Source organism: Tachypleus tridentatus, chromosome 1 (genome assembly GCF_004210375.1).
Source record: "Tachypleus tridentatus isolate NWPU-2018 chromosome 1, ASM421037v1, whole genome shotgun sequence".
NCBI lineage: Eukaryota > Metazoa > Arthropoda > Merostomata > Xiphosura > Limulidae > Tachypleus > Tachypleus tridentatus.
In genome coordinates, this window is record NC_134825.1 from 164,600,581 (window position 1) to 164,625,614 (window position 25,034).

Sequence of the window (25,034 nt, forward strand, 5' to 3'; positions counted from 1 at the left end):
CGTATACAAAGACTTACACGATGTAATTAATATATAAAATCGCAACGAGGCTTGTGAGAAGTGCAACTCTTCGACATGATGTTGCCAACATTACATAGAAGTGAGGTGTAGGAAATTTATGTGGTTAGAATAATATAAACACGACAGTTGATTTTTCCATATTTTTTTCTAAATGGACAAGTACCTGTTGTTGAATTTGTTTGGTTTGTTTTAAATTCCGAACGAAGCTACACAAGTGCTATCTGCGCTAGCCGTCCATAATTTAGCAGTGTAAGACTAGAGGGAAGGCAGGTAGTCATCATCACCCACCGCCAACTCTTGGGCTACTCTTTTACCAACGAATAGTTGGATTGACCGTCACATTATAACGCACCCACGGCTGAAAGGGCGATTATGTTTGGTGGGATGGGGGATTCGAACCCTCGACCCTCGAATTACGAATCGAGTGCCTTAACCACCTGGCCATGCCGGGACCTTCTCGTTGTAGTTAGTTAAGTATAGAGAACGACGAAGTTTCGACAGTCTTCCAGACCTGATACAGCTGAAACTGGTACTTATTATGTTTTTGTTTTGTTTTTAATTAAGCACAAAGCTACTCAGTGTGGTCTCTGTGCTCTGCCCATCACGGGTATTGAAACCCAGGTTCCAACTTTGTAAGTCTGCAGAGACATCTTGTTAAAGAGATGTGTGATACTCTGATAAAAAACAAGCAAACAAAACCATTGATATTTGCCAATCTGCTATGCTTAAAGAAAATGCTGAGAAAATCGTAGGTACCACTGGCTTTATGGAAATCCAAGAAAATTAGATATTTGCACAGAAATCCAAGAATACTGATATCAAAGAGTCGGAATTTCGTTTAAACTAGCCTTAGTTTGTTGTTTAAGCTGGACGATTTTTGAGTCCTTCTGAAATTTCTTAATGTCACTTGTGTCAGTTTCTTTGGTTAGAATTTCGCAGATTTTTTTATGATAGACGTAAGTGTTACGAGATCTCCTATCCCTCGTTCACTATTTTGTTAAACGGTTAATTAATCTGACGATAAAGGAGTTCGTAGGGCAACTAGTGGGATTTGTGTTTTATGTTAAAAGTAAAAGCGTTAGAATAGAGGGGTAATATTGGAGTTGTGATGTGCTTGCTTTTTATTCGTTTTATTTTAGAATTTAGTGTTTCTACTATGACTGTTATTTATATTGTTCTCTAGAGACAGAAAAGAAGTTTGAATTAAGAAAAAGTTGTTAGTGAAGTACAAACGAATGTTTCTTAGGCTGGATTTCTGTAAGATGTGTCCTTGTTGTTTGTGCTAGACGTTTCCTCCGTGTAATTGTAACTAGTTTATCATGTCAGACAGATTTATAATAATGGAGTGACGTTTTAAAGTAATATTCGTTATTGTAAGAACGATTTGATGGACACGTGGCTCGCACTGATTTATGGTTGTTTTATAAAATATATTCACTGTTGCTTTTCGCTTAGGGCTGAGTGGTAAAGAAAAACCAAAAACAAAAAACACACCAGAAACGTTGACACTGGTCTCGATCGGAGGGAGTGCCTCGTTCTTAAGACACGGTTAACGTTGTCGCCTGTGATTTATAGTTATGTGGAATAGTTTTAGTTTCAACTCGGAAACTGCACAAAAAAGTTCACTGTTCCTTAGTTTTGATTAATTATGATTCTTCAAGGAAGGCTTTTTAAAGAACTTCTGTGTTACAACATCGTCTGCAAATTGAGATTCCACCTTTTTGTGTGTGTGTTTATGTGTGAGTTTGGGGCTTTATGCTATGTTACAAAGTCCGAACTAATATATCATAGGGTAAGACTTACAGCACGATTATAGGTCTAAGAACATTAATAAAATATAGTGCATGAAAATGTCTTATTTCTATTGTACAACTGATTCGATAGCGAAGAAGAAGGTTGAGGCACATTTAGCATTACCAAACATGCTCGCCCTTTCAGCCGTGGGGGCGTTATAAGTGGCGGTCAATCCCACTATTCGTTGGTAAAAGAGTAGCCCAAGAGTTGGCGATGTGTGGCGATGACAACCTACCTTCCCTCTAGTCTTACACTGCTAAAGTAGGAACGGTTAGCGCAGATAGCCCTCATATAGCTTTGCGTGAAATTCTAAACAAATCAAACCGCATTTAGCTTAACCCCTAATCACCATTACGTTACATACTGTCCATAAAGTTTTCTTTGAGTTTAGAAATAGCTTAAGAGTATTTTCCAATCTCCCGTGTTAACGCTTTTTGTGATAAATGACTAGTCTTAGTAGATAGGTTAATCATTAACTGCATCACCTTTACCCAGATCTACACAATATAATTAATGTTTGTTTCCTGTATCGAGAAAATTAGTTAAGGATTATTCGCTGACTTCGAATATTGTTGGTTCACTGACTTAAACAACAACAACAAAAAAGAGTATCGCTTCATTCGAAAGTTTACCACAAGCTTCAGTAACAAAAGACTCCCGGCGGACACAAAAGAAAGCCGATGTGGTTTTGCTCTAAGGAGAATACAAAAACACAGTAAAAAAATGTTGTCTTGAAAATCATCATTTGTGTCACAGAAATATTTGAAGAAGGAAGATAGGTTATCAGAACTACGAGTTAGATCAATAACATCTCTTTGGCCACTACTGCATTATTATAGTTAAGTGGTTCAAGGTCTTTGTTTGGTAAAAATCGGTGCACAGCCAACAGACAGTTGTGGTTACCTGCACCACAGCAACAACACAACTATGTTTTTCTTTATTTTTATGGTTTCGAATTCACGATATTTTCACGAACGGGCTCACGATGAGAGGCATTACAAATCATTATTATTCTGAAAAACTTATAGAAGAATCCATAAGAAAATAAATGTATATGTATCTACTACCTTTTAAGTGAAATGTGCTTTGAAGGTTCAGCTACGACTATAGTAGCATTCGACGTTTGCCTTTAGCTATGGAATAAACTGTTGTTTATTTGTTAGCTGTATTTTGCTGTTACGGTGACGTACGACCGCAAGAAATTCCCAGGTGATTTTGTTTTTCACAACACTTGTAGCAGTTGAAGGTTATTTACGTCAAGAATTTTGTTGCTATGGGTCGACAAGTTGCAATATCTTGACTAAACCTTTTGACTTTTGTCCCTTATCTGGTATAGTTGCTCACGTAGGTTAAGTGGTGAGGTCAAAGACCAGAATTACGTAAAAGAATATTACTTGGTCTCACTAGTTCACAGATGTAAAATGTAATTCTGTTTTCCTCGAGTTTTTTTGTTTACTGTTTGATCAGTTCTCTTGTGAAGGGGGGATATTTAATATGTTAAAATAACATGTTTCTAACTCTTAAGGTTATTTTAATTAAAAACTGATGTTATCGATAAATGATTTTCTCAGAAGGTAAGATTTGACTTTTCTGGAGAAAGGAGTTTATTCAGACCATTCTGGTAAAAAAGAAATGTAGAAATTGTTTATGCTAACAGCTACCAGTAAGATATATCTCTTTTAATTAATTAATTAATTTTTAGCCGCGGTACAATGGTTCATAGAATGGCTCTGAGTGTTTATCAAGTATAAACTTTTAGTTCACTCTCAGCTTCGTCAGCTCTTGACCGATTTGAATTCTAATTACAGTTTTAGATTGATGCATTTTGACCATGCCCAATATCTTGTAGATTACTTTAATCCTGCCTAAAATAATTTTAATACGAGGTTAGGCTGGTAGAGATCCTGATGAGTAATAAATTTGAATCTGGTATACGCGCCCCCTACGTTTGGTATTGTTAGCTATAAAAATATAGCTAATATAAAAGGAAACAAAAGTCTCGTATATTAATTTACTCTGTCACGGCTATTGAAGATTCCCTCTTGTTTTATAATTTCTGATTCAGTCTGGTCCTAGGTAGCTAGCTACCATTTGTGCCTTGAATGAAGGTTTTCGTTCCTCGTTTCAGATCGGTTGCTTATTAATTTAATACTATTTTATTTGCAGAGACCAAGCTTACAGTCATGAACATCAGACAAATTACTTTTGTTATCAGAATTATCAGTGTAATTTTAAATTCAGAACCGGAAATTGTTGCTATCTTAAGACAGCACAATCTGTTTCCTTCTTGTTATCACTTTCCTTGTTGTTGAGGGTTCGAGTACGGTTCTTGATGCACTATTTGATCCATAAATATCCTCTTTTTTTGTTTTGTTTAAGTTAGTTCCTACAAGTGTTTTGTTTAGCTTGTTTCACAAAAGTGTTATGTTTTGTTCCTGTGTATCAGCATGAATTATGTTCTTCCTTTGAAATTTTCCTGTTTAAAAAAGAAATTTATCTTACTTATAAAACCCTTTTTTTCCTAGAAAAAATACATCATAATAAATTGGAGTAAGTTATTGTATAAGACTTATAGAAATGTGAGTTGAAAAGAAAAACTCAGAAAAATATCTCCCTAGTTAAGCAGATAACTCAAATAATTATAAAAAAAAAATTCAAAATCTCAGGATCTGGTCAAAACTAAATTATGAGAGAAAAATAAAAGTAATCCCCACTATCATATTTAAATAAAAATATCTTAAGATTAAGATTTAGGGGAAAAAAGCCAGAGTACTGAAATCAGCGAAGAAACTGAACAAGAGAGAGTCCTCAATGGCCGCGGGTGTAATTAGATCTCCAATCGTTCATCAGTTTGAGTTATAAGTTAAAAGTTTCTAATTGAAAAAAACCCCACAAAAAACAACAACTCAGAGCCATTCTATGAGCCGTAATGCCATGGCTAAAAGTGAGTGTCAGTTTGTTTACACCAGATATGAAAGCCTTGTTGCTGAGAGTTTGCTTGTGTTCTGTGAGTGTCGTTTGTAATGTCATCATTCGGACTGCGTAACTTGAGTATTGGGTAAAATTCAATTATCTTGCTGTATCTTCATATTTTGAGCCTAACCAAGAGTTAGTTGGTCAATGTTGTTGTCGTATGTTGAAGACTTTCTGAGAGAGACTTCTCGTTGGTCCCAACTTGTGATACTATTTTGATAATTGTGTTAAGCTAATGCTGACTGATCGAGACATAAATCCCCTGTTGTGTAGTATTACGAACTGTTTCTATAAGTTCGCTTGTTTTCTGTTGTGTTTTTTGTTGAGTTTTTGTTGTGTTACTTATGTTTTGAGAAGTCATGTCAGTTTGTAAGTATAGGTTGCTGGAGAATGTTTAGGAATTAGATGGTGGTTCATACGCCAGAATTCAAATTAATCTCACGGTTTAAAAAGCTTTTAAGTGCTTTCTGTAGATTTAACCAGATTACCACACAGAGAGTTATCAAATATTCAATGTTTGGTACCACAGTTTTTGTATTGAAATTGCACCTGAAAATGTCACTATGTGGCAACTAATTTTGTAACTTTCTGTTTATCCAAGTCAGCCATCTTGGAGTTCGAAGTAAGTGGAGTTACTAATGTGAGACCAGTAGAGCCACCTGTAGATTTTGTGTTGTGGTTGAGTATTTTTTCAGTTGCTATCTGCCTTTATAAAGAAGTTTTGTTCTCTAAGAACTCAATGATCGCTTTATATATCAACGGATAGTACTACAATATGCTTTTTCGTTTCCTTCGGTTTCTCAGTTGATGACACAGGAAGTTATAAGGTGTATGAACGACAGGATGTCGACAAGGAAGTGTGATGAGTGTGAAGTCAGAGACAGTCTGCAAGTGACGCTGATTAGGGGGATGACGTGATCTCGGGATTTGTGTGTGTTTTTTTTCTTCTAAATTTCGCAGTTACTCGAAGCGACAAGTTGACATTGACAGATTAGAAGGAAGGCAGTTAGTTAGCACCACCTACATACAGCCAATTCTTGGGCTACTCTTATATCAACGAATAATAGGATTGATCACTCAAAAGGCAAGCATGTTCGGTGACGGGGACTCGAACCTCTGATCCACATATTTCGTGTCGAGTTTCCTAATCACTAGGGCGTGTCAGAATTACAAACTTCGGTTTGTTTTTGGTTTTTGACAGCTTTTAGGCTTATCTTCTTATTAATCCAGCCTTCTGAATTTTAATTTCATGTACGCGCCATTTTGATTGACAACTTATAGATTCTCATTGCATACTGCTTTCTACAGTAATGTACTCTTTATGTTACCATCACGAAACATTGAACAACACGTTTGCACAATAGACAGGAGTAAAGGTTACTTTATAAACACAAATACAGATGTCACTTCTACCGCTAGAAATGGCTGAATAATGGCTAGTATCTCTATTCTGTATCGTGTTATCAAATATGTTAGTTATATTGTTTCTCTAACTGTGTCATCTTCTCTCGTAGGTTGTTATTTCACTGGCAGTTAACATAGGCTAGCACACAGGTATATATTAAATTAATTAAAGTTTCTTTATTGTACATGTATGTTTTGAAAATGCATTGTATAACATTAAATATTTGTTGCTATTCCTAAGTTATTGGATGAGCTCGATTTCATAAATTACAATTACGTTAGAATTACATATTTGCAATAATTGTAAATTTTGCATTAAAAAAGAAAGCAGCTTTGTGGCAGTATGGGCCTTTGTTTCGGGCACCTCATAATAAACATTTTACTTCAAGAGAGAAATGTTTACGAAATAATATTCATAAAATATCATAGTATTATATATTATGCGAGTAGTTAGCGTCAAATGACCGGCTTGTTTACATACCATTCAGTATGCCTATGGTGTCTACATATTGCATTGATTGAATGATTGTATATTAAAGTTTATTATAACACTTATTATTAATGTTTTCTGTGTAAGAAGCATAGGTAACCCCAATAATAATTAATAGAATTAACTGTAGTAATGACATTTGTTTTTGTATGTACGTGTGTGTGTAATTTATATATTGTTAGGGATTCGGTAATTAACAACGCCATGAAACCACAAGTACTTTAATGCATAAATAGCAATGTTTTTAAAAATAATAACAAAATACAAGGAAATCTTGGCCCGACATGGCCAGGTATTTAGGGAGTTTGACTCGCAACCTGAGGGTCGCATGTTCGAATCCCTATCACATCCAGTTTTCTTATCCTTTTATACGTTGAAACGTTATAATGTAACGGTCAACCCCATAATTCGTTGGTAAAAGAGTAGACCAAGAATTGGGGGTGATAACTAGCTGCCTTCCCTCTAAATTGGAGCTAACGAGCGCAGATAGCCTTCGTGTAGCTTTACGTGAGATAAGAAGAAAAAAAAACAATACCCAGGAAATATACAAGTAACATTGGTGATATAAATATCGTCTAGGTCACTACTATGTGTGTCGTATTGCAACAGGCCTGATGAGCCTAGGCTTTGGGCGAAAATTCTCTTCGGCACTAGATATAACAGACGAAGTGAGGTTGATATAACATATTCTTCAATGCTTTGTTTCATATGTTTTTATTATTAAATATGACATAAAATATTTACGCTTCATTAAATATGAGTATTTCCAAATTTTGGCTTTTTTTTTTTTCTTTTCTGTTATGCATATTTAGACCCAACAAGACGCAACCCAACCTCATATATTCCTGCTAAATGAACGCGTGCTTATCAAATTGAATTAACTAGTCTCATAAATTAATGAAAACGTGATATCTGAGTCATACAAAGCAGCTCTTAGAATCCTTGATTTCTTAATTGGAACTAGTTTTAGTTTACCAAATTTCTTGATTATGAATGAAAATAGTTGAACGCTGCAGGTGAACGTCAGATTTAAAGTTTAATGTTTTGGATAACTTATAACGACCTCATAATGTAGTAAATGGATGTTCATGAACACTGTTGATTAATAATTAAATGAGATATATATGAATGGTTTGATAATTATTACATGCAAGTATGGTAGTATTACCATTTTTGATTAATCAACAAAATACGATTTTTATGTCCTCAAACCTGAGGTATAAACATATGGTTACAGTTTAGTAGTGATTCGCCACTGGGATCCTGTGAATGTTATATTGGATAAAATAGCTGTGTGGATACGAAAATAATAATTGTTATTGTGGACACGTTTAAATATCCACATTCGTTTTTGTTTGTTCTTCTTCAGATATGGTTGACTATTTATTTGCTCTTCAGTTAGTACTTAGAAGATATTATTTCGTTATGGCCATCATCATTAAGTCATCCCCTAGATTATAAGTTTTGTTCGTGTATTGATTGCTGTTAAATGAAATAAATCATTAGGAACAATCGATAACCGTAATTTTCTAACAAGGAAATATGAAAGTTTACCATACATGGGTTGAGTAAAAGGGTAATCCAAGGTTAGATACACCACACTTAGATTGTTTTCGTGTGAAATTAGTTACTCGGGGCACCGAAAGTCGTTTGTTTTTCTTTGTCAGTGTCTGTGTGTTGTTTATGTAGTGGTCGCTATATTCACTTTATAACTAACAATTTGATCACATGTATATAACTAAACATTTATTATAGTTTGTATTGCTTCATGAGTTAAAGATAGGTGTCTTATATAACTTCCTCATCACTTATAACATGCACATTATGTGGTTTATCCTTATTAACACGTTTGTTTATTAGGAAGGCCAGATAAGGTACGATTTATGTGATATAGATATAGAGGTTTAAAGAGTGTCTAGTCCTTTTCTTTAATAGTTAAAGTTAATATGACTGTTTTAAAATAATACGAAACGTACTCTGCTATTTAAGTAACTTGAGTGTTTTTTACGGATTACAAATAATTCGATATTATTTCGTTCACGTCTGTAATACGCGAATCTTCCCTTTGTGGCTTAATATACCGTGTTTTTATTTTAAAACCTTACTTCTCACTTTACGTGTTTGATGTTCTTCTCCTGGTAAGAGATCACGTTAATTTTTTTTTTTTTTTTACACTGATCCTGAAAGCATAAGAACTGTCTCACAGTTGTATAGTCAAGACGTGCGAAAATGTAAAGTGCCGAAATAAAACCCACAGAACTTGATTTAAAATTCCCAAGCTGGCTCTCTTTCAAACCGAGGGTTTTCGAAAAGTGAGACGAAGTTTCTTCATGAAATCCTATTGGTATGTTATAAGACTTGTCAGTTTCACTCAGTATCCAAGCAAAGAAAGAAAAAGATAGAAATAGCTTCATAGCAAATTCAATACCTCCACCGAATAGTTGTTGAAAAAAACAAAAACATTTTGCTCATAAGAACCTAATGTTAAGGGTCTTTATTGATAATGGGAGTATGTTTTGAATTATACAGAGCAAAACATAGATTTATATATATATATATATATAACCAAAATATAGATGTTTAATAACAGACTATAGAAGAGAAAACTGTCCATTGACAGTTTCTGTCATTATACTTTAAATAATAACTGAAATGTTTGTGGTCATAGCACCTAGACGCAAATATAAAAGTAGTTAGCTCTTATGGAATATCAAATTAGGGTTAGGAGTTGAGTGCTTTGATCTACATTTCAACTCCCATTGCCTTTCTACAACCAGTTGTTGCAAGGCAGCTTCCCAGGATTTATTGACAAATTACAGATGTTAAAATAACTTTGGAGTAGAAATAAACCCCCACATATTTCTACATTTTTATGACTTTTAAAATCTTAAATTGGCCTTAAGTTAACTAGTTTGACATTTGTATGTGCATCACGTGTGATAAATGGATGCTGTGACAACAGTTGAAGAATATTGACCTGAACTATCAACGAACAGCTTTATTCTTCTCTTGGTCTCTTAGTTTTGGTTTATAGGTAATTACTTTTTTTCTCTATACAACAAAGCTACATTGGGCTCTCTGCTGTGTTCACTGTGAGGATTCGATTCCTTATTTTAGCAGTATTCAGACTTCCATAGACTTACCGTTGCCCCACAGGGGAACTTTGGTTCTTACTATAACTATCTTTTGTTTGTGATTAAACACAAAGCTACGAACTGACCGTGCTATACCCATCACGGGTATCGAAATCCGATTTCTAGCGTTGTAACTCCGCAGACATGTCGCTGTGCCACTGGGGGCTACACTAACTGTAATGTTACAACGTGCTGAACTTCACAACCTGTATACTTTGGTGTAATTTATAATATTAGTACTAATTACTTATATATATGTGTAGTATTAATTAGTATTTACATATATATATATATATATATATATATACGTATACATGTAAAAAAAATTGTTTTTAGTGGTTTTAGTCTTGTAAGTGTGTAAAATATATATTATATATATAAAAAAAAGTATTTAGGGTAATTGGATTTTTATTTCACTTTGGAAAGCAATGCACACATACACATATAATCAGTTACAAAGCGATACGAACTTTCCGAATCCTGTTGTATCATTCTGTAAGTATTTTATTCAGAATGGTAAACTCCTTTTATTTTCTTAAGAATGTAAACTAAAGACAACCTGTTGAATTGCTTATTTGTTACATCGTAGGAATTCAGACAAATTATATTATTCAGTGCATATGACTACCATCTTTAAACTCTTGTGATTCTAATAAAAGTTTTATTTAAAGTATCAATATACCATTTACGTAGGCCTGGCATGGCCAAGCGCGTAAGGCGTGCGACTGGTAATCCGAGGGTCGCGGGTTCGCGCTAAACATGCTCGCCCGCCCAGCCGTGGGGGCGTATAATGTTACGGTCAATCACACTATTCGTTGGTAAAAGAGTAGCCCAAGAGTTGGCGATGGGTAGTGATGACTAGCTTTCCTCCCTCTAGTCTTACACTGCTAAATTAGGGACGGCTAGCACACATAGCCCTCGTGTAGCTTTGTGCGAAATTCCACAAAAAAAAAAACAACCATTTACGCTCTCGAAATAACTTAATATCCCCCTGACATAAAATTCGGTAAACTTTCTTACAATGAATATGATGTTTGATTTGTATTCCTACGCTAAACAAACTCGGCATGACCAAGTGGTTAGGGTGCTCGTCTCGTAATCGGACGCTCGTGATTAGCTACCATTTTTCTAGTCTTACACTGCTAAATTAGGGACGGCTAGAACAGATAGCCCTCGCGTAGCTTTGCACGAAATTAAAAAGACAAACAAGAAATCCTGCACTAAACACAATCTTAAAATGTTTGTTTGTTTTTGTATTCCGCGCAAAGCTACTCGAGGACTATCTGTGCTAGCCGTCCCTAATTTAGCAGTGTAAGACTAGAAGGAAGGCAGCTAGTCATCACCACCCACCGCCAACTCTTGGGCTACTCTTTTACCAACGAATAGTGGGAGTGACAGTCACATTATAACGCCCCCACGGCTTGGAGGGCGAGCACGTTTGGCGCGATGGGGATGCGAACTCGCGACCCTCAGATTACGAGTCGCACGCCTTAACACGCTTGGCCATGCCGGGCCCATCTTAAAATAAAACTTGTTATAGCAAGTATAAATACATACATTGTAACCAATTAACATAAAAAATGTGGGACACACCCTTAAGCAACTTAAAGAACCTTACATGAAAAATATATTCAGTATTGAAGCATAAGTAAAGATTATTTATAGAAGACTAGAGAGAAACGTGTAAGAGGTATACATTTCAGGATTTATTGTACATATTGTGATGCTACGGGAAAACTTTACGTTCTCCGGTACTCAATATTTTCTTGGAATGTTTTCTCTTTGTACACATATAATAATAATTTTTAAGCAGCAAATGGTTTAATTACTTAAAACAACTGTTTATAAGGTATATAATGTTGACACATAAAATTAATACAACAGTATTCGGTTGTACGACGATGTGAACAATTAGTAGATAACTGTAGAAAATTAATACAACAGTATTCGGTTGTACGACGATGTGAATAATTAGTAGATAACTAGAAAATTAATACAACAGTATTGGGTTGTACGACGATGTGAACAATTAGTAGATAACTGTAGAAAATTAATACAAGAGTATTGGGTTGTACGACGATGTGAATAATTAGTAGATAACTGTAGAAAATTAATACAAGAGTATTGGGTTGTACGACGATGTGAACAATTAGTAGATAACTGTAGAAAATTAATACAACAGTATTGGGTTGTACGACGATGTGAACAATTAGTAGATAACTGTAGAAAATTAATACAACAGTATTGGGTTGTACGACGATGTGAATAATTAGTAGATAACTGTAGAAAATTAATACAACAGTATTGGGTTGTACGACGATGTGAACAATTAGTAGATAACTGTAGAAAATTAATACAACAGTATTGGGTTGTATATGCTATTCGACGATGTGAATAATTAATAGATAACTGTAGAAAATTAATACAACAGTATTGGGTTGTATATGCTATTCGACGATGTGAATAATTAATAGATAACTGTAGAAAATTAATACAACAGTATTGGGTTGTATATGATATTCGACGATGTGAACAATTAGTAGATAACTGTAGATTCGAATTCCTAATAGAGTAAAACATTTAAACTAGACAAGAATTGTATCAACAGAAATATAAATTTTCCACAGTTTGGCGAAGTGACACCCAGTAGTAGTCCTCAACAATAGGCTATTAAAGCCATTAGTAATTGAGTAAGTTTATAAAAAACCTAAATAATCGTATATATGATATATTTGAATACAAGTTTAAACAAGCACCGCCATTTACACTTATTGCAGTTCTGTAAATAAAAATAAAAATCTAATAATTCATATTTTTTTTAGATGTACTTGAAAATCAAAGTCTTGTTTACTTGTTTTATTTATGCACCATACTGGTATAGTTATCGTAAATATTGTATTTAATATTCGTTATTTTAATTGATTGAAATGCTGATAAAAAAGTATGTGATTCTGGAAATGAGTCATCTCAGCTGAACTTAGAAGGAATTTTTGCGTTTCCTTTTTGTTAATTTTGAAAGCTAGAAATGTAATAGTTTAAAGTCTGTAATAAGCAGTAACGATAACATGCTTTTATACAAACACTGAGGAAATAGTGAAGATTTTGATAATAGAAACTCGTTGGTTTATAGCACGATAAATTATACTTTTGTACAAGGTTTAGTGTAAGTTTGTTTTAATGCAATGTGCTGCAAATTATTTTTCGTTTTTATATTATTGGTCAATGATTATAATTAATTTCACTGAACAACATTTCTTACTTCAAGTGTACCTGAAAAAAAATGCTCCTTTTAAGGAGCATAAAACTTATGATTAATAAAAGTACAACCGTACACGAAACTGTGTAAAAATAATAATAATAATTTTGATATCGTTAGCAGGGCCAACGTGTCAGTTTCCAGCCCATTGGACAGGGAATTGGTTTCAGAAAGGATTCCGAGATCCAATCAGCATCAAAAGCGATAGCATCTCCAGTAAAGGTCTATGTCGAGAAGTGGACGGTGACAAGTTCCTGTTAGAGAGCAAGTATGTAATACGCATGCTCTGTTTAAACAATTTTTATCAATCGAGATAAGCGTCAACGGGACAAATGAGGCGCTTTGCTTTAATGATTAAACGACTATAAATTCAAGAAACGAATCAATGGTTAGGTTTTATTATTCTTACAACTTTTTTCTTCAGAAGCGAACTTCTTAAATTCACATAGAGTATATCGAAAACTCGTATGTTATTATGAGCTTATAACTCTATGTGGAATACAAGTTACCAGTTGCTCTAAGTGGAATACAAGATCTCACTTTGCTTCATGTGAGCTTAAGTAGAAATTCTTTCGTGAAGAAATTACTAAAAAAACCATGAAACAAAATTTTACTCTATCTGTGGATTGTTTAAACTAACATAATTGTTGAGTAAATACAAAATTTTACTCTATCTGTGGATTGTTTAAACTGACATAATTGTTGAGTAAATACAAAATTTTACTCTATCTGTGGATTCTTTAAACTAACATCATTGTAAAATAAATACAAAATTTTACTCTATCTGTGGATTGTTTAAACCAACATAATTGTTAAATAAATACAAAATTTTACTCTATCTGTGGATTGTTTAAACTAACATCATTGTAAAATAAATACAAAATGTTACTCTATCTGTGGATTGTTTAAACTAACATCATTGTAAAATAAATACAAAATTTTACTCTATCTGTGGATTGTTTAAACCAACATAATTGTTAAATAAATACAAAATTTTACTCTATCTGTGGATTGTTTAAACCAACATAATTGTTAAATAAATACAAAATTTTACTCTATCTGTGGATTGTTTAAACTAACATAATTGTTGAATAAATACAAAATTTTACTCTATCTGTGGATTGTTTAAACCAACATAATTGTTAAATAAATACAAAATTTTACTCTATCTGTGGATTGTTTAAACTAACATAATTGTTGAATAAATACAAAATTTTACTCTATCTGTGGATTGTTTAAACTAACATCATTGTAAAATAAATACAAAATGTTACTCTATCTATGGATTGTTTAAACTAACATAATTGTTAAAGAAGTAAAAAATTTTACTCTTTCGATGGATTGTTTAAAACTAAGATGATTGTTATGACACCACATATCATTTATACAGTCTGCTAAATGTTTAAAATCCAAACGTTAACTAATAGTTAAAATTAATTAATTAATGTAATTTGGGCTACTTAGCAGTTTAAAAGTAGTATCTACATTAATTGATGTCCAGTTTATCATTTATGTATATTTTCTTCTAAAAGTGGATCGCATATATCATATAGTACATATAATGGAATATTCTACATGGCGAAAATAATGGATTACATACTGAACGATTTTTCAGTATATTTCAAAATGCATAGACATTTTACCGTTTTATTTTTGTTTGACTTACCAACTTTTGTAATAGCTACGAATTTTTAATTACCGTGACTGCGGCACGAAAGAAATATTTAGAAACATGTTAGAGTAAATATATATGAAACACTGTTTCAAACCTATAATGAATATTTAGACTTTTTTTTATATAAGTAAATATGCATTCATAGATAAATGAAAACATTTAAATATTTGCAACTCTATTTAATCTTATGTGGCTTTTATTTATTTATGTAGTGAGTTAAAACAGATGTGTAATGTTTAGAGACTTCATTAGATGATCAGAGAGTATTCCCAGAAGCAGTTTCCAAGGTAACTCGGTGTAGCGCTCATCGTATTGATCGCATATGCATGTAAATTAAATATGGATAATTTCCACGCAAGTTTAATCTAGTGCTAATCTGGTAGAGTTATAAATCGCATGCTTGTTCCTGTTACATGTTTATATGGTCATAAAACATCCGACTAGTAGGAAGGGTTTTAGTTAAGTTTACAAGACCAGAAATGGTTAATGTTCTTCGGTTTTGTCTTTTCACTGTTTTTGCAATTCAAACATCTTCGCACTATGTTTTAAGTTCAATATTTTCGTTAGCTTCCTTCCAGTTGAATATTTTCTTACACCAAATTTGTTATACGTAATTGTATTTTTGTTTTATTTCGTGTCAGTCTTCCGGGTTCCCCGCTGGTACAGCGGTAAGTCTTAAGGATTTACAACGCTAAAATCAGCGGTTCGATTCCCCTCGGTGGACTCCATAGATAACCCGATGTGGCTTTGTCATAAGAAAACACACGCACGCACGCACGCACGCAACTCAGTCTCCCGATAAGACAGAAGAGATAAGTTTACGGATTTACAATGCAGAAATTCGGGGCTCGATTCCCCGAAGTGGACACAGCAAGAAAGCCACTATCAAAACAAACAACTGTTGTGTTATAGTTACTCATACGTATATAAATAAGATTAAATTTCAAGGCAACCCCTCTTTCGTAACGCATCCATTTTAACCGTGGAAATTCAAAATAATTCTTTTTTTTCTCTCTCTCTCCCATGGAAAGATTGACTCCATTACGAGAATGAGTTCTATCCTCTCGAGAGTCATGTCACAAATAAATTATAGTGGTCTAATGAAAAATTAGATAAGATTCTTTGTCGGATCGCCTCATCGTGAACGTGTCAGCAAGGTGCCGACTTGATACACACTTTTGAAGGGAATGACTATCAACAAAACAGAGTTACCATACCCGTACTTTATTACAATACGATACCACAGCAAAACTACTCAAACTAAGGCCAACATTTCGAAAGAACTATTGTCGTAATCATATTATAGTTAGTTTGTTTTTTTTTTAATTTAGTGTCATCTTCTTATAGAAATAAAAGTGGAGGGACGTACAGAATATTTTACGTAATTTGAACAGATAATTCTTTCCCACAGTGTAGACGATACACCTAAAGAACGTCGTATTACGTTGTTTGTTTTATTACTTTGTGGTATGTTTAATAAAACGGCATAGTAAAATACGGTGAACTGTAATGTGAAAAATACGACAGAAGTGGCCATAATATTTTACATTACAAGAGGGGGAGGTTGGCTTCTGAAGGTAACTTTCACAAATTATTAAAAAACTAAACAAAACCAGTGGCTCAACGGTATGTCTGCGGACTTACAACGCTAAAAACCGGGTTTCGATACCCGTGGTGGGCAGAGCACAGATAGCCCATTGTGTAGCTCTGTTCTTAATTTAAAATTATATTAATCTTAAAATGGATCTTGAAGTTGAAATATAAAAGTAAATATTGTATGTTTTAGTTATATTTTAATTCAGTTTGTTCGCTATGTGAAACATAAATACTCGGTATTAGATTGAACCAGTAATTTTTGTTGAAACCATCTTGAACGTAAAGGGCTACATGCTGATATCGAAGAAGTAATATATTTTTTTTTTATCCCTGCTTATATTTATTTCAAGATGGCTTTCAAACTCGCTCAGAAGAAAAATTTGTAGTTGTAAATAAAACGATCACGGATTATATATACGTATCATAATCGCCATATTAAACATGGAACATTTTAAAATTATTTCCGACTGATCTGGAGATTGTAATTTTGTTTATTTACTTTAGAATTCGTATTAATGACTCAGCTTGTACTTTTCACTAATTTCTCTTGTTTGTGTATAGGGTCCATGCGCTCATTTCCATTTAGACTTATATTACTGATAAAAAAAAAATGAAAGGTGAAAACTTAGCAGTTTATTGTATGATGACTAGGACTACTTTATCTGTCGTTTTCATTGTTAAGTTTGATTTCTTGTACTAGGACTACTTTATCTGTCGTTTTCATTGTTAAGTTTGATTTCTTGTAGTTTTGATACCTGCTTCCGGTGTGTCGTTATTCACGAACGACATGAAAATGTGTTGCAGTATAAGGAAAGTAAGTAAACGAACTCTCGAATACGTGAAATTGATTTTACGATTATTTTTGTTTGTTTATAAGCCAGGCGTGTGATGGAAGAAGTAATTGTAAAAATATTTATCCGCGTGTTTTAAAACCTAGGTACTGTGGACATGGTCGAAATGTATGTTTAGTGATTGCATCTCTTTAATTTTCATTTTCATACTTACCTAGACTAACGTGTTGAAGTTTTATTTTACACCAATCGAATTGAATTATTAATAGTGGAAGTTATTCTTATTTTTTGTGAAACCATCTGCGTATATAATATACCATACTTTAAGTTGTGTAAACCTGTCTACAAAATACTCCCATACTTTAACTTGTGTGAAACTAACCGCGTAGGAAATATTTCCATACTTTAACTTGTGTGAAACTAACCGCGTAGTATATATTTCCATACTTTTATTTGTGTGAAACCAAGTGCGTATAAAATATTTCCATATTTTCTTCACAACTCTAGCGTACTGTTCTTCAACAAACAATCTAGAAGGGAAATGCAGCGAAATCAGTGGTGATGCTCCACTCTATTCCATGTTCAGGTGTAAGTACATATTTTCCCCACTCCACTTGTCTCTTTACGTTCTTTCAGACAAACATTCTATACTGTTTTAGTCAGACAAATCTCTTTTGTACGTCATATTCGTCTATATGTGGATAGCGATTCGAGAAGTTTTTTTTCCAATTTGCCAATAACAACAGTTTAGAAATGTTAGTAAATAAATATGCAGTTTCAATTATTTGTATATGATAAGTAAGTTTTTTTTTAATTATTGAGTCACTGTTACACGTGCTAATTTTCATTCATTGTCGAATTATTTTTTTTATGTAGGTGACGTTACATAAATTTTCAATTAAATCATTATGTATAATTTTCCTTTTTCATATTTATATCACGGGCAGCAAATTACATTTTATGAGAACAAAGTCACGAGTCTCGAGGTATCCATGTAACTGCTTCCTCCGTCATTGATTGTGCCCAATCTGTAGCCATGATTACGCATTGTTGCCTGAAATCGCAATTTTATTGTAATAAACCTCTGAGAAGAACGCTTAGATCACTCTTAGATCACAAATCGTAATTCAAGAAATTAAACAAATGAAATACAAACCGCTGCTGTGATGTAGTGACACATTCTTGGTGTTTAATATAGTGATAGATCCTTGTTGTTTGATGTAGTGATACATCCTTGTTGTTTGATGTAGTGATACATCCTTGGTGTTTGATGTAGTGATACATCCTTGGTGTTTGATGTAGTGATACATCCTTGATGTTTGAGACATACTGTATAGGAATTCCGCCTACCACAACTACTGTCAACACTTTATCCTGGTAGCAACTAGTCTTTTGTTGTTGTTGGGTTTTTTCGCAAAGCTGCAAGAGAACCATTTGCGCTAGCCGTCCCTAATTTAACAGTGTAAGACTAGAGGGGAGGCAGCTAGTCATCCCCACCCACCGCCAACTCTTGAGCTACTCTTTTACCAACGAATAGTGGGATTGACGTTACATTATAATGCCCCCACGGTTGCAAGGGCGAGCATGTTTGGTGTAACGGGGATTCGAACTCGCAACCCTCAAATTACGAGTCAAGCGCCCTAACCACATGACCACGTTGGGCATGTAGCAACTAGTAATCTCACCCTTGCCCTTGCTTTACTGTGAACTGGCCATTTGGGAATTTTGAAATATATAATAATAAAGTCTGACGTAAATCTATCCTTACACTCTTTGTACCGTGAAGGAAAATTCTGGTCACTTTGTGTTGTGATAGGAAATCGCTTAAGCTTCGTCAATATTACAGTACGCTTTTAACTTCGCTCGCGTATAAATGTTCGTACATGATGAAGTAATTCGTGATGACGAGAAACACGCTTGAAGTAAGAACTGTCTTTATTTACCTGAATACAACCTTAGAAGGTCAAGACATTGTTTTGTACTTTATTTTAATAAAAGTTTTAATACCCATACCAGCCGTCTTGAGATACAAATGTTCGTACAACTTTCAACGGTTTATTTTTTTCCATGTCACTGTGTCTGGTAAACATTTCGTGGCCCGTCATGACCAGGTGGTTAAGGCACTCGACTCGCACTCGAAGGGTTGCGGGCTCGAATCCCCATCACACCAAACGTGCTCGCTCGTTCAGCCGTGGGATATTGTAATGTGACATTCGATTCCACTATTCGTTGGTGAAAGAGTAGCCCAAGAGTTGACATTGGATGATGATGACTAGCTGCATTCCCTCTAGTCTTACACTGCTAAATTAGGGACGACTAGCGCAGATAGCTCTCGCGTAGCTTTGCGCGAAATTCTAAAACAAACATTTCGCGTACTCGTACTTTAATCTTATTTACAAGAAATATTTTATTGTTTGTATTTTATTGCAACTTGTTAGCAATTGCTTCCCGAATTTGATTGTACGATAAGGTTCCTAATTGTCCACTTTGCGAACTTTGGCCACGTTAGTCTCATTGGTGGAATATTATTTAAATGGTTGTACACCCTTATATACCAATGTCAAAAAACTCCTCGTGCCGGTGATATTCAACATGTTATAAAACATGTTCTTAAAATTGTTTTGCTCTAAGATTTGCATCTTATTAACATCGAGTTACTTTAACATGCCTTCTTAGAAGGTCCTCTGACAGCATTGCACTTTTGAGTACAGGGAGGTCGAGTTGAATCTTAATGTACAGATGCAAAGCATTGTCTAAGCCGAGCCATTACACTGCTACACAAACATCACTTTTATAAAGCGCCGTATTTTATTTAGTTCGAAATGTTTGCGTGTTTTCCTTTCTTTGCTCAACAATGGGTTAGGCGTGATCAGATGGTTAGCATGCCTTGACTTTCCAAAGTTCAGATGTCCACAGTTCGTGACTAATTACGGTAAAAATTTGCTCGGGTCTCGGATGTGTTGTAGCAATGACGATGAAATCCCATTATTCGGTCAGAGCTGGATGTGTTAACTTTATTATAATCTGCCCGTTTAACATTGCGAAAGGCCATCCGCAGATAACGTTTTGTACCTTGTTCGATGCTCTGAAACACAATATTACAAATCACGCTGACTCTGTCTCTTAATGTCATCGAGTTGGTATTTATTCTATTCAGTTACACGTTTGAGGAGGGGGTTTTGAACATTTATCGATTTGTTTTATCATTACTTATGATTATTTTAACTCAAGTTTGTTTTTTGAATTTCGCATAAAGCAACTCGAGGGGAATCTGTGCTAGCCGTCCCTAATTTAGTAGTATAAGACTAGAGGGAAGGCAGCTAGTCATCACCACCCGCCATCAACGCTTTTACGGCTACTCTTTTACCAACGAATAGTGGGATTGACCGTCACATTATAACGACCCCACGGCTGAAAGAGGGAGCATATTTAGTGTGGCGAGGATTTGAACCTGCGACCTTCGGTTTACGAGTCGAATGCTTCAACCACCTGACCATGCCGGGGCCTGTAGAAGATAAAGAGTTAATATTATTTCCATTGTCGTCAATTGACACCTACAGAGTAACTGAAAGTAGTGCAGTTCCAGCATCGCATTAGTAACTGCTAGACTAGTGTACAGTGGTTTTCAGAGGAATGAATGGAGAAAGAATAAGAGAAAGGGGCGAATAATTGGATAAGATAAATTTCATTTTTTTTGTAAATTATTTGCGTTATCCAATTCTAAACGTTTCATTTGAGGGTCGTTGACCTTCGATAATATTTACACTTTGTTTATTGACATGCTTAATGAAGTAGATAGAACAAGTGTGTTCGTATTAATTATGAAAACGTTGTACGTTTTTGTATTTCTATTGATACGGAAAAATTACATTTCATTGCAATAACACGAAATGTTTGTTAGAATTTCTGTTTCTTACTGATATTAAGAACTACGTTTAATCAGGCGTTGCTCGGAGTCATTGTTCGTGGTGTCTTAAAAGTGATTTATTTCGTCTTAATTGTGGTTTTGTTATTTAACTGTCAGTCATCGCGTTGCTAAAACTTGCAATTCCAAATTCATCATATGACAAGGGGACTGTAAGTGAATTATTTAGACGATAGTTTGATGATTAACATAACTAATATTCATTTTTCTATTCTGTTATTAACTTTCACTCCTTTCAATGCTATTTAATTATCTTATAGAATGTTTGCATAGTTTAACTGAAATTACTTTATCATTAGTGCACTTGTATGGGCTTCAATTAGCGTTTCTTACATATAAAATATCATTTGAGCAATAAAAGTTCGTCTCGAGAAAGATTTATTATGTAACTCATATTATTAAGTGATATGAACCTTTTTTGTACATTAAATGTGGTTCACTTCGTATTTTTACACACAGTACATAAAACTACCATTGGATACGTGTGCTCGGTCCAGTAAGACATCTTCACATGCAAGTTTCTCTTTAGATTACTCTTATCATTAGCCTTTGTTGTTGTTGTTGTTTTCACTAAATGCTATTATTTAGGGGATAAGATAATTTAAACAACCAAGTTCTATGTTGTTTGTCTATTTTTCCTTTTTTAAACACACTTTTTTTCTCCATTTAGCATAAGTAACAATTAAAATGTGAAAACATTTTATTATGATGTTAGGCTTAACGATTCATGGTTTAATTATGACGTTAGGCTTAACGATTCATGGTTTAATTATGACGTTAGGCTTAACGATTCATGGTAAATATATGAATGTCTGCTCATCACCAAATAATTTTCACCTGTTAAACATTTACCACTGGATTTGTTTTACAGTGGATACCACGTCAATTCCTTGTCCTTTTAAAGGTTCCTTCACCTTCAGGTACAGCCGAGGTCACGGCGAATGTAGCAACCCAGTGTCAACTGTTGATTCTTGCACAGACGATTCTCATCTTTTCTTTAAATTCCAAGCATGCGCAGACGTGCGCAATTCAGAGAGTAGAGGTAAGTTGTTGTTTTTTTTATGTCCTTATGACTGGTTGGTTGTCTAGTGTCAACTTCTAGAAAATAACCTGCTTTTAAAAATACTTAATTGTCAGACGCTCTGGGCGCAAGAAACTTCGTACACGGAGCTTCAAAAACAGATTTGTTTTACAGCTAATTTAATTTTGCATATTTTTCTGTAATTTTCAAGTTATTCTGAAAATTGATATTGACACACGTAAAAATATAGATTGGAGTATTATAACGTATTACATCATTTCGTTACGATTTTAAAGACTCGAAGAAAGTTCCATCTTTTGATGTATTTTTGGATAGAGTTCTTCCTGTTGAAACATGAAATAAAAAACACATTCATCAAGAATGATTTCGATACCCTGTGGAAGATTGCAAAAATTACCTCTATATAAGGCTTTATTAATAAAAACATATGACTACAGCAATTAATTTTTTGCTACCTTTTCTTCTCGTGTAGAGGAAAAACTCTCTTGTTTTGGAACATGGAAAGAGGGCTCAACACGTTACTTGATTGCTAAAATGGAACATAAAGATACCATCACAGAGGAAGATAAATTTCGATGTTTTGTGAGTCATATTATTTTGTTACAAACACCTTAATCAGCACTTAATAATGAATTTGATATGAAGTCGAAATTAAATATGGATTTTTAAAAATTAATTTTGTTGTTATTCAATTAAAGAAAATGTATTTTCTAAATTAATTTAATTATGCGTGACGAATTGTAAGGTAGTCATTAATACTTCAGAAATGTTTATTTCATTTACTTTATTAAATTACCTTAATAAATGTTTATGATTGAAAGGTTTACGACAAACTGAAAAATGGTTCAGGCTATCAAATTGCCCAATCAGGAGACGCCACGTGTGATGGACTATTTTCTGCTACGGAGGGATCGCGAACAATGACCCTTATCAAGAGTGGTAAGTTTGTTTAAGCTGAAATTGAAACTAATTGATTTTTATCTTTTTGCATTTTCGATGTTTAGCTCATTACTGTAATAATATTTTTCTAATCTCTACAAATGGCATAATAAATAAGGATTTATATATATATAAAGCATTATCATACAGCTGAAAACGTATGAATGACCTAAGTACCTCCGCTGCTTAAAGTTTTTTTGAGAAAATGTAATTTTCATCTGTGATTAAAGTGTCATTTTTAAAAACTGTATAACAGCTTTAAAGTATTATTTATACGTGGTGGGATACTGCTACTGCTAATTTACTTTCAGATTTGAAACGGCTTAAACCATTTACTTTATAAAGAATTCGGGCCAATAATTTTTTTTCTGAAATACAACATTCAGGAACTCTAATATTAATGTCTACACATCTGAGAGAAACGATAAAATGAATAAAATAAATTCCTGGTTAAGATTGTTTTAAACGCAGATTTCTTATTAACCTTGGTACTGACTTTTGGATTGAAAGAGATAAAAGGTTTACGTTTATTGTATATAAGTCTACGTGGTAATTAGAAATAGTTGAGCCAGTTCTTGTATAAAAAAACTACTGGTCAGATTGTTTTTGAAGCAGCCTCTCTATTTGCCTTAGTAATTACTAATGATCTTTCTTTTAGTTTATGTATCTCTTATATCAAATCAGAAACCTATGATGACCCGTCATGGCCAAGAGCGTTAAGGCGTTCGATTCCTAATCCGAGGGTCGCGGGTTCGAATCCCGGTTGTACCAAACATGCTTGTCCTTTCAGCCATGGAGGCATTATAATGTGATGGTCAATCTTACTATTTGTTGGCAAAAGAGTAGCCCAAAGGTTGGCGGTGGGGGATGATAACTAGCTCCCTTCCCTCTAGTCTTACACTGCTAAATTAGGGACGGCTAGCGCAGATAACCCTCGAGTAGATTTGCGCGAAATTCAAAACAATCAATCAGAAACCGATGTCCAGCTTACTTTCGTGAAATCATCTTGTCGAAAGTCTATCGTATAGCTCTTCTTAGGTGTGCTTTCATTTATGTGAAACACTGTGCTTGTAATTCAAAACTACTGTCACGTCACAGTTATCTATAATTCACTTTCCTTAGCATTAGGAATAAATTATCTGTAAACCACTACAAAAACATCACCCTTAAAAGCGTTATGCGAATTCTAATTTTCATTAACGTTTCCGATCTGTTTCAGTTTATAAAAAAAATAAAATTGGGATTTTAGATTATTGTTATCTTTCAAAGAAGTAAACAGATAAACTGTCTAAAACGTGTTTTTTTATAAGTAGCTGATTGAAAGTATAAGAAGCGACCGATTTTTGCTTGTTTTGATTTTCAGAATTATTAGTGAATATGAAGTTAAGTAAACAGTGAAGTTGGTAACTAACAAACTCCACGTTATTCTAACGATGGTATTAAAAAAATAAAAATATAAGGTTAACTCCAGCTGCATTGGTTGTGGTGTCATATTTCGTTACTGTGTCTATGTTTTTTGCTTGTTTTGAATTTCGCACAAAGCTACTCGAGGGCTATCTGTGCTAGCCGTCCCTAATTTTTGCAGTGTAAGACTAGAGGGAAGGCAACTAGTCATCACCACCCACCGCCAACTCTTGGGCTACTCTTTTACCAACGAATAGTGGGATTGACCGTCACAATATAACGCCCCCACGGCTGAAAGGGCGAGCATGTTTGGCGCGACGGGGATTCAAACCCGCGATTTTCAATATTACAAGTCGAACGCCTTAACGCGCTTGGCCATGCCGGGCCACTTACTGTGTCTAACAAACGTTGACGTTGCATTTCGTATTATTTTCGTCCAGTGTTATTTTTTTATAACATTAAAATTATTCTTTACACAAGTTGATTCTTTTAATTTTTGTTAGGAAAGTGATATCAATGAAACAGTTGACAAGAAAAATGTGCGGTTTGTAACATTTTCAAGTGGCTATAAGTGCTCTTTCATGTCTGAT

General features: G+C 34.1%; 1 protein-coding gene across 3 annotated transcripts in view; it reads left to right on the top strand.

The window, feature by feature from the left end:
* The window catches only part of LOC143229674 (uncharacterized), a 117,821-nt gene that overhangs the window by 57,313 nt on the left and 35,474 nt on the right, over positions 1-25,034 (top strand). For 2 of the 3 annotated variants that reach the window (XM_076462357.1, XM_076462367.1), the window contains exons 2-7: positions 13,196-13,340; positions 17,090-17,157; positions 17,642-17,722; positions 21,931-22,101; positions 22,574-22,683; positions 22,923-23,040. In XM_076462357.1, coding sequence (XP_076318472.1) covers positions 13,196-13,340; positions 17,090-17,157; positions 17,642-17,722; positions 21,931-22,101; positions 22,574-22,683; positions 22,923-23,040 — 693 coding nt within the window. Of the gene's footprint in view, positions 1-13,192; positions 13,341-17,089; positions 17,158-17,641; positions 17,723-21,930; positions 22,102-22,573; positions 22,684-22,922; positions 23,041-25,034 lie in introns of all 3 variants that reach the window. The other variant, XM_076462359.1, reaches the window with a different exon arrangement.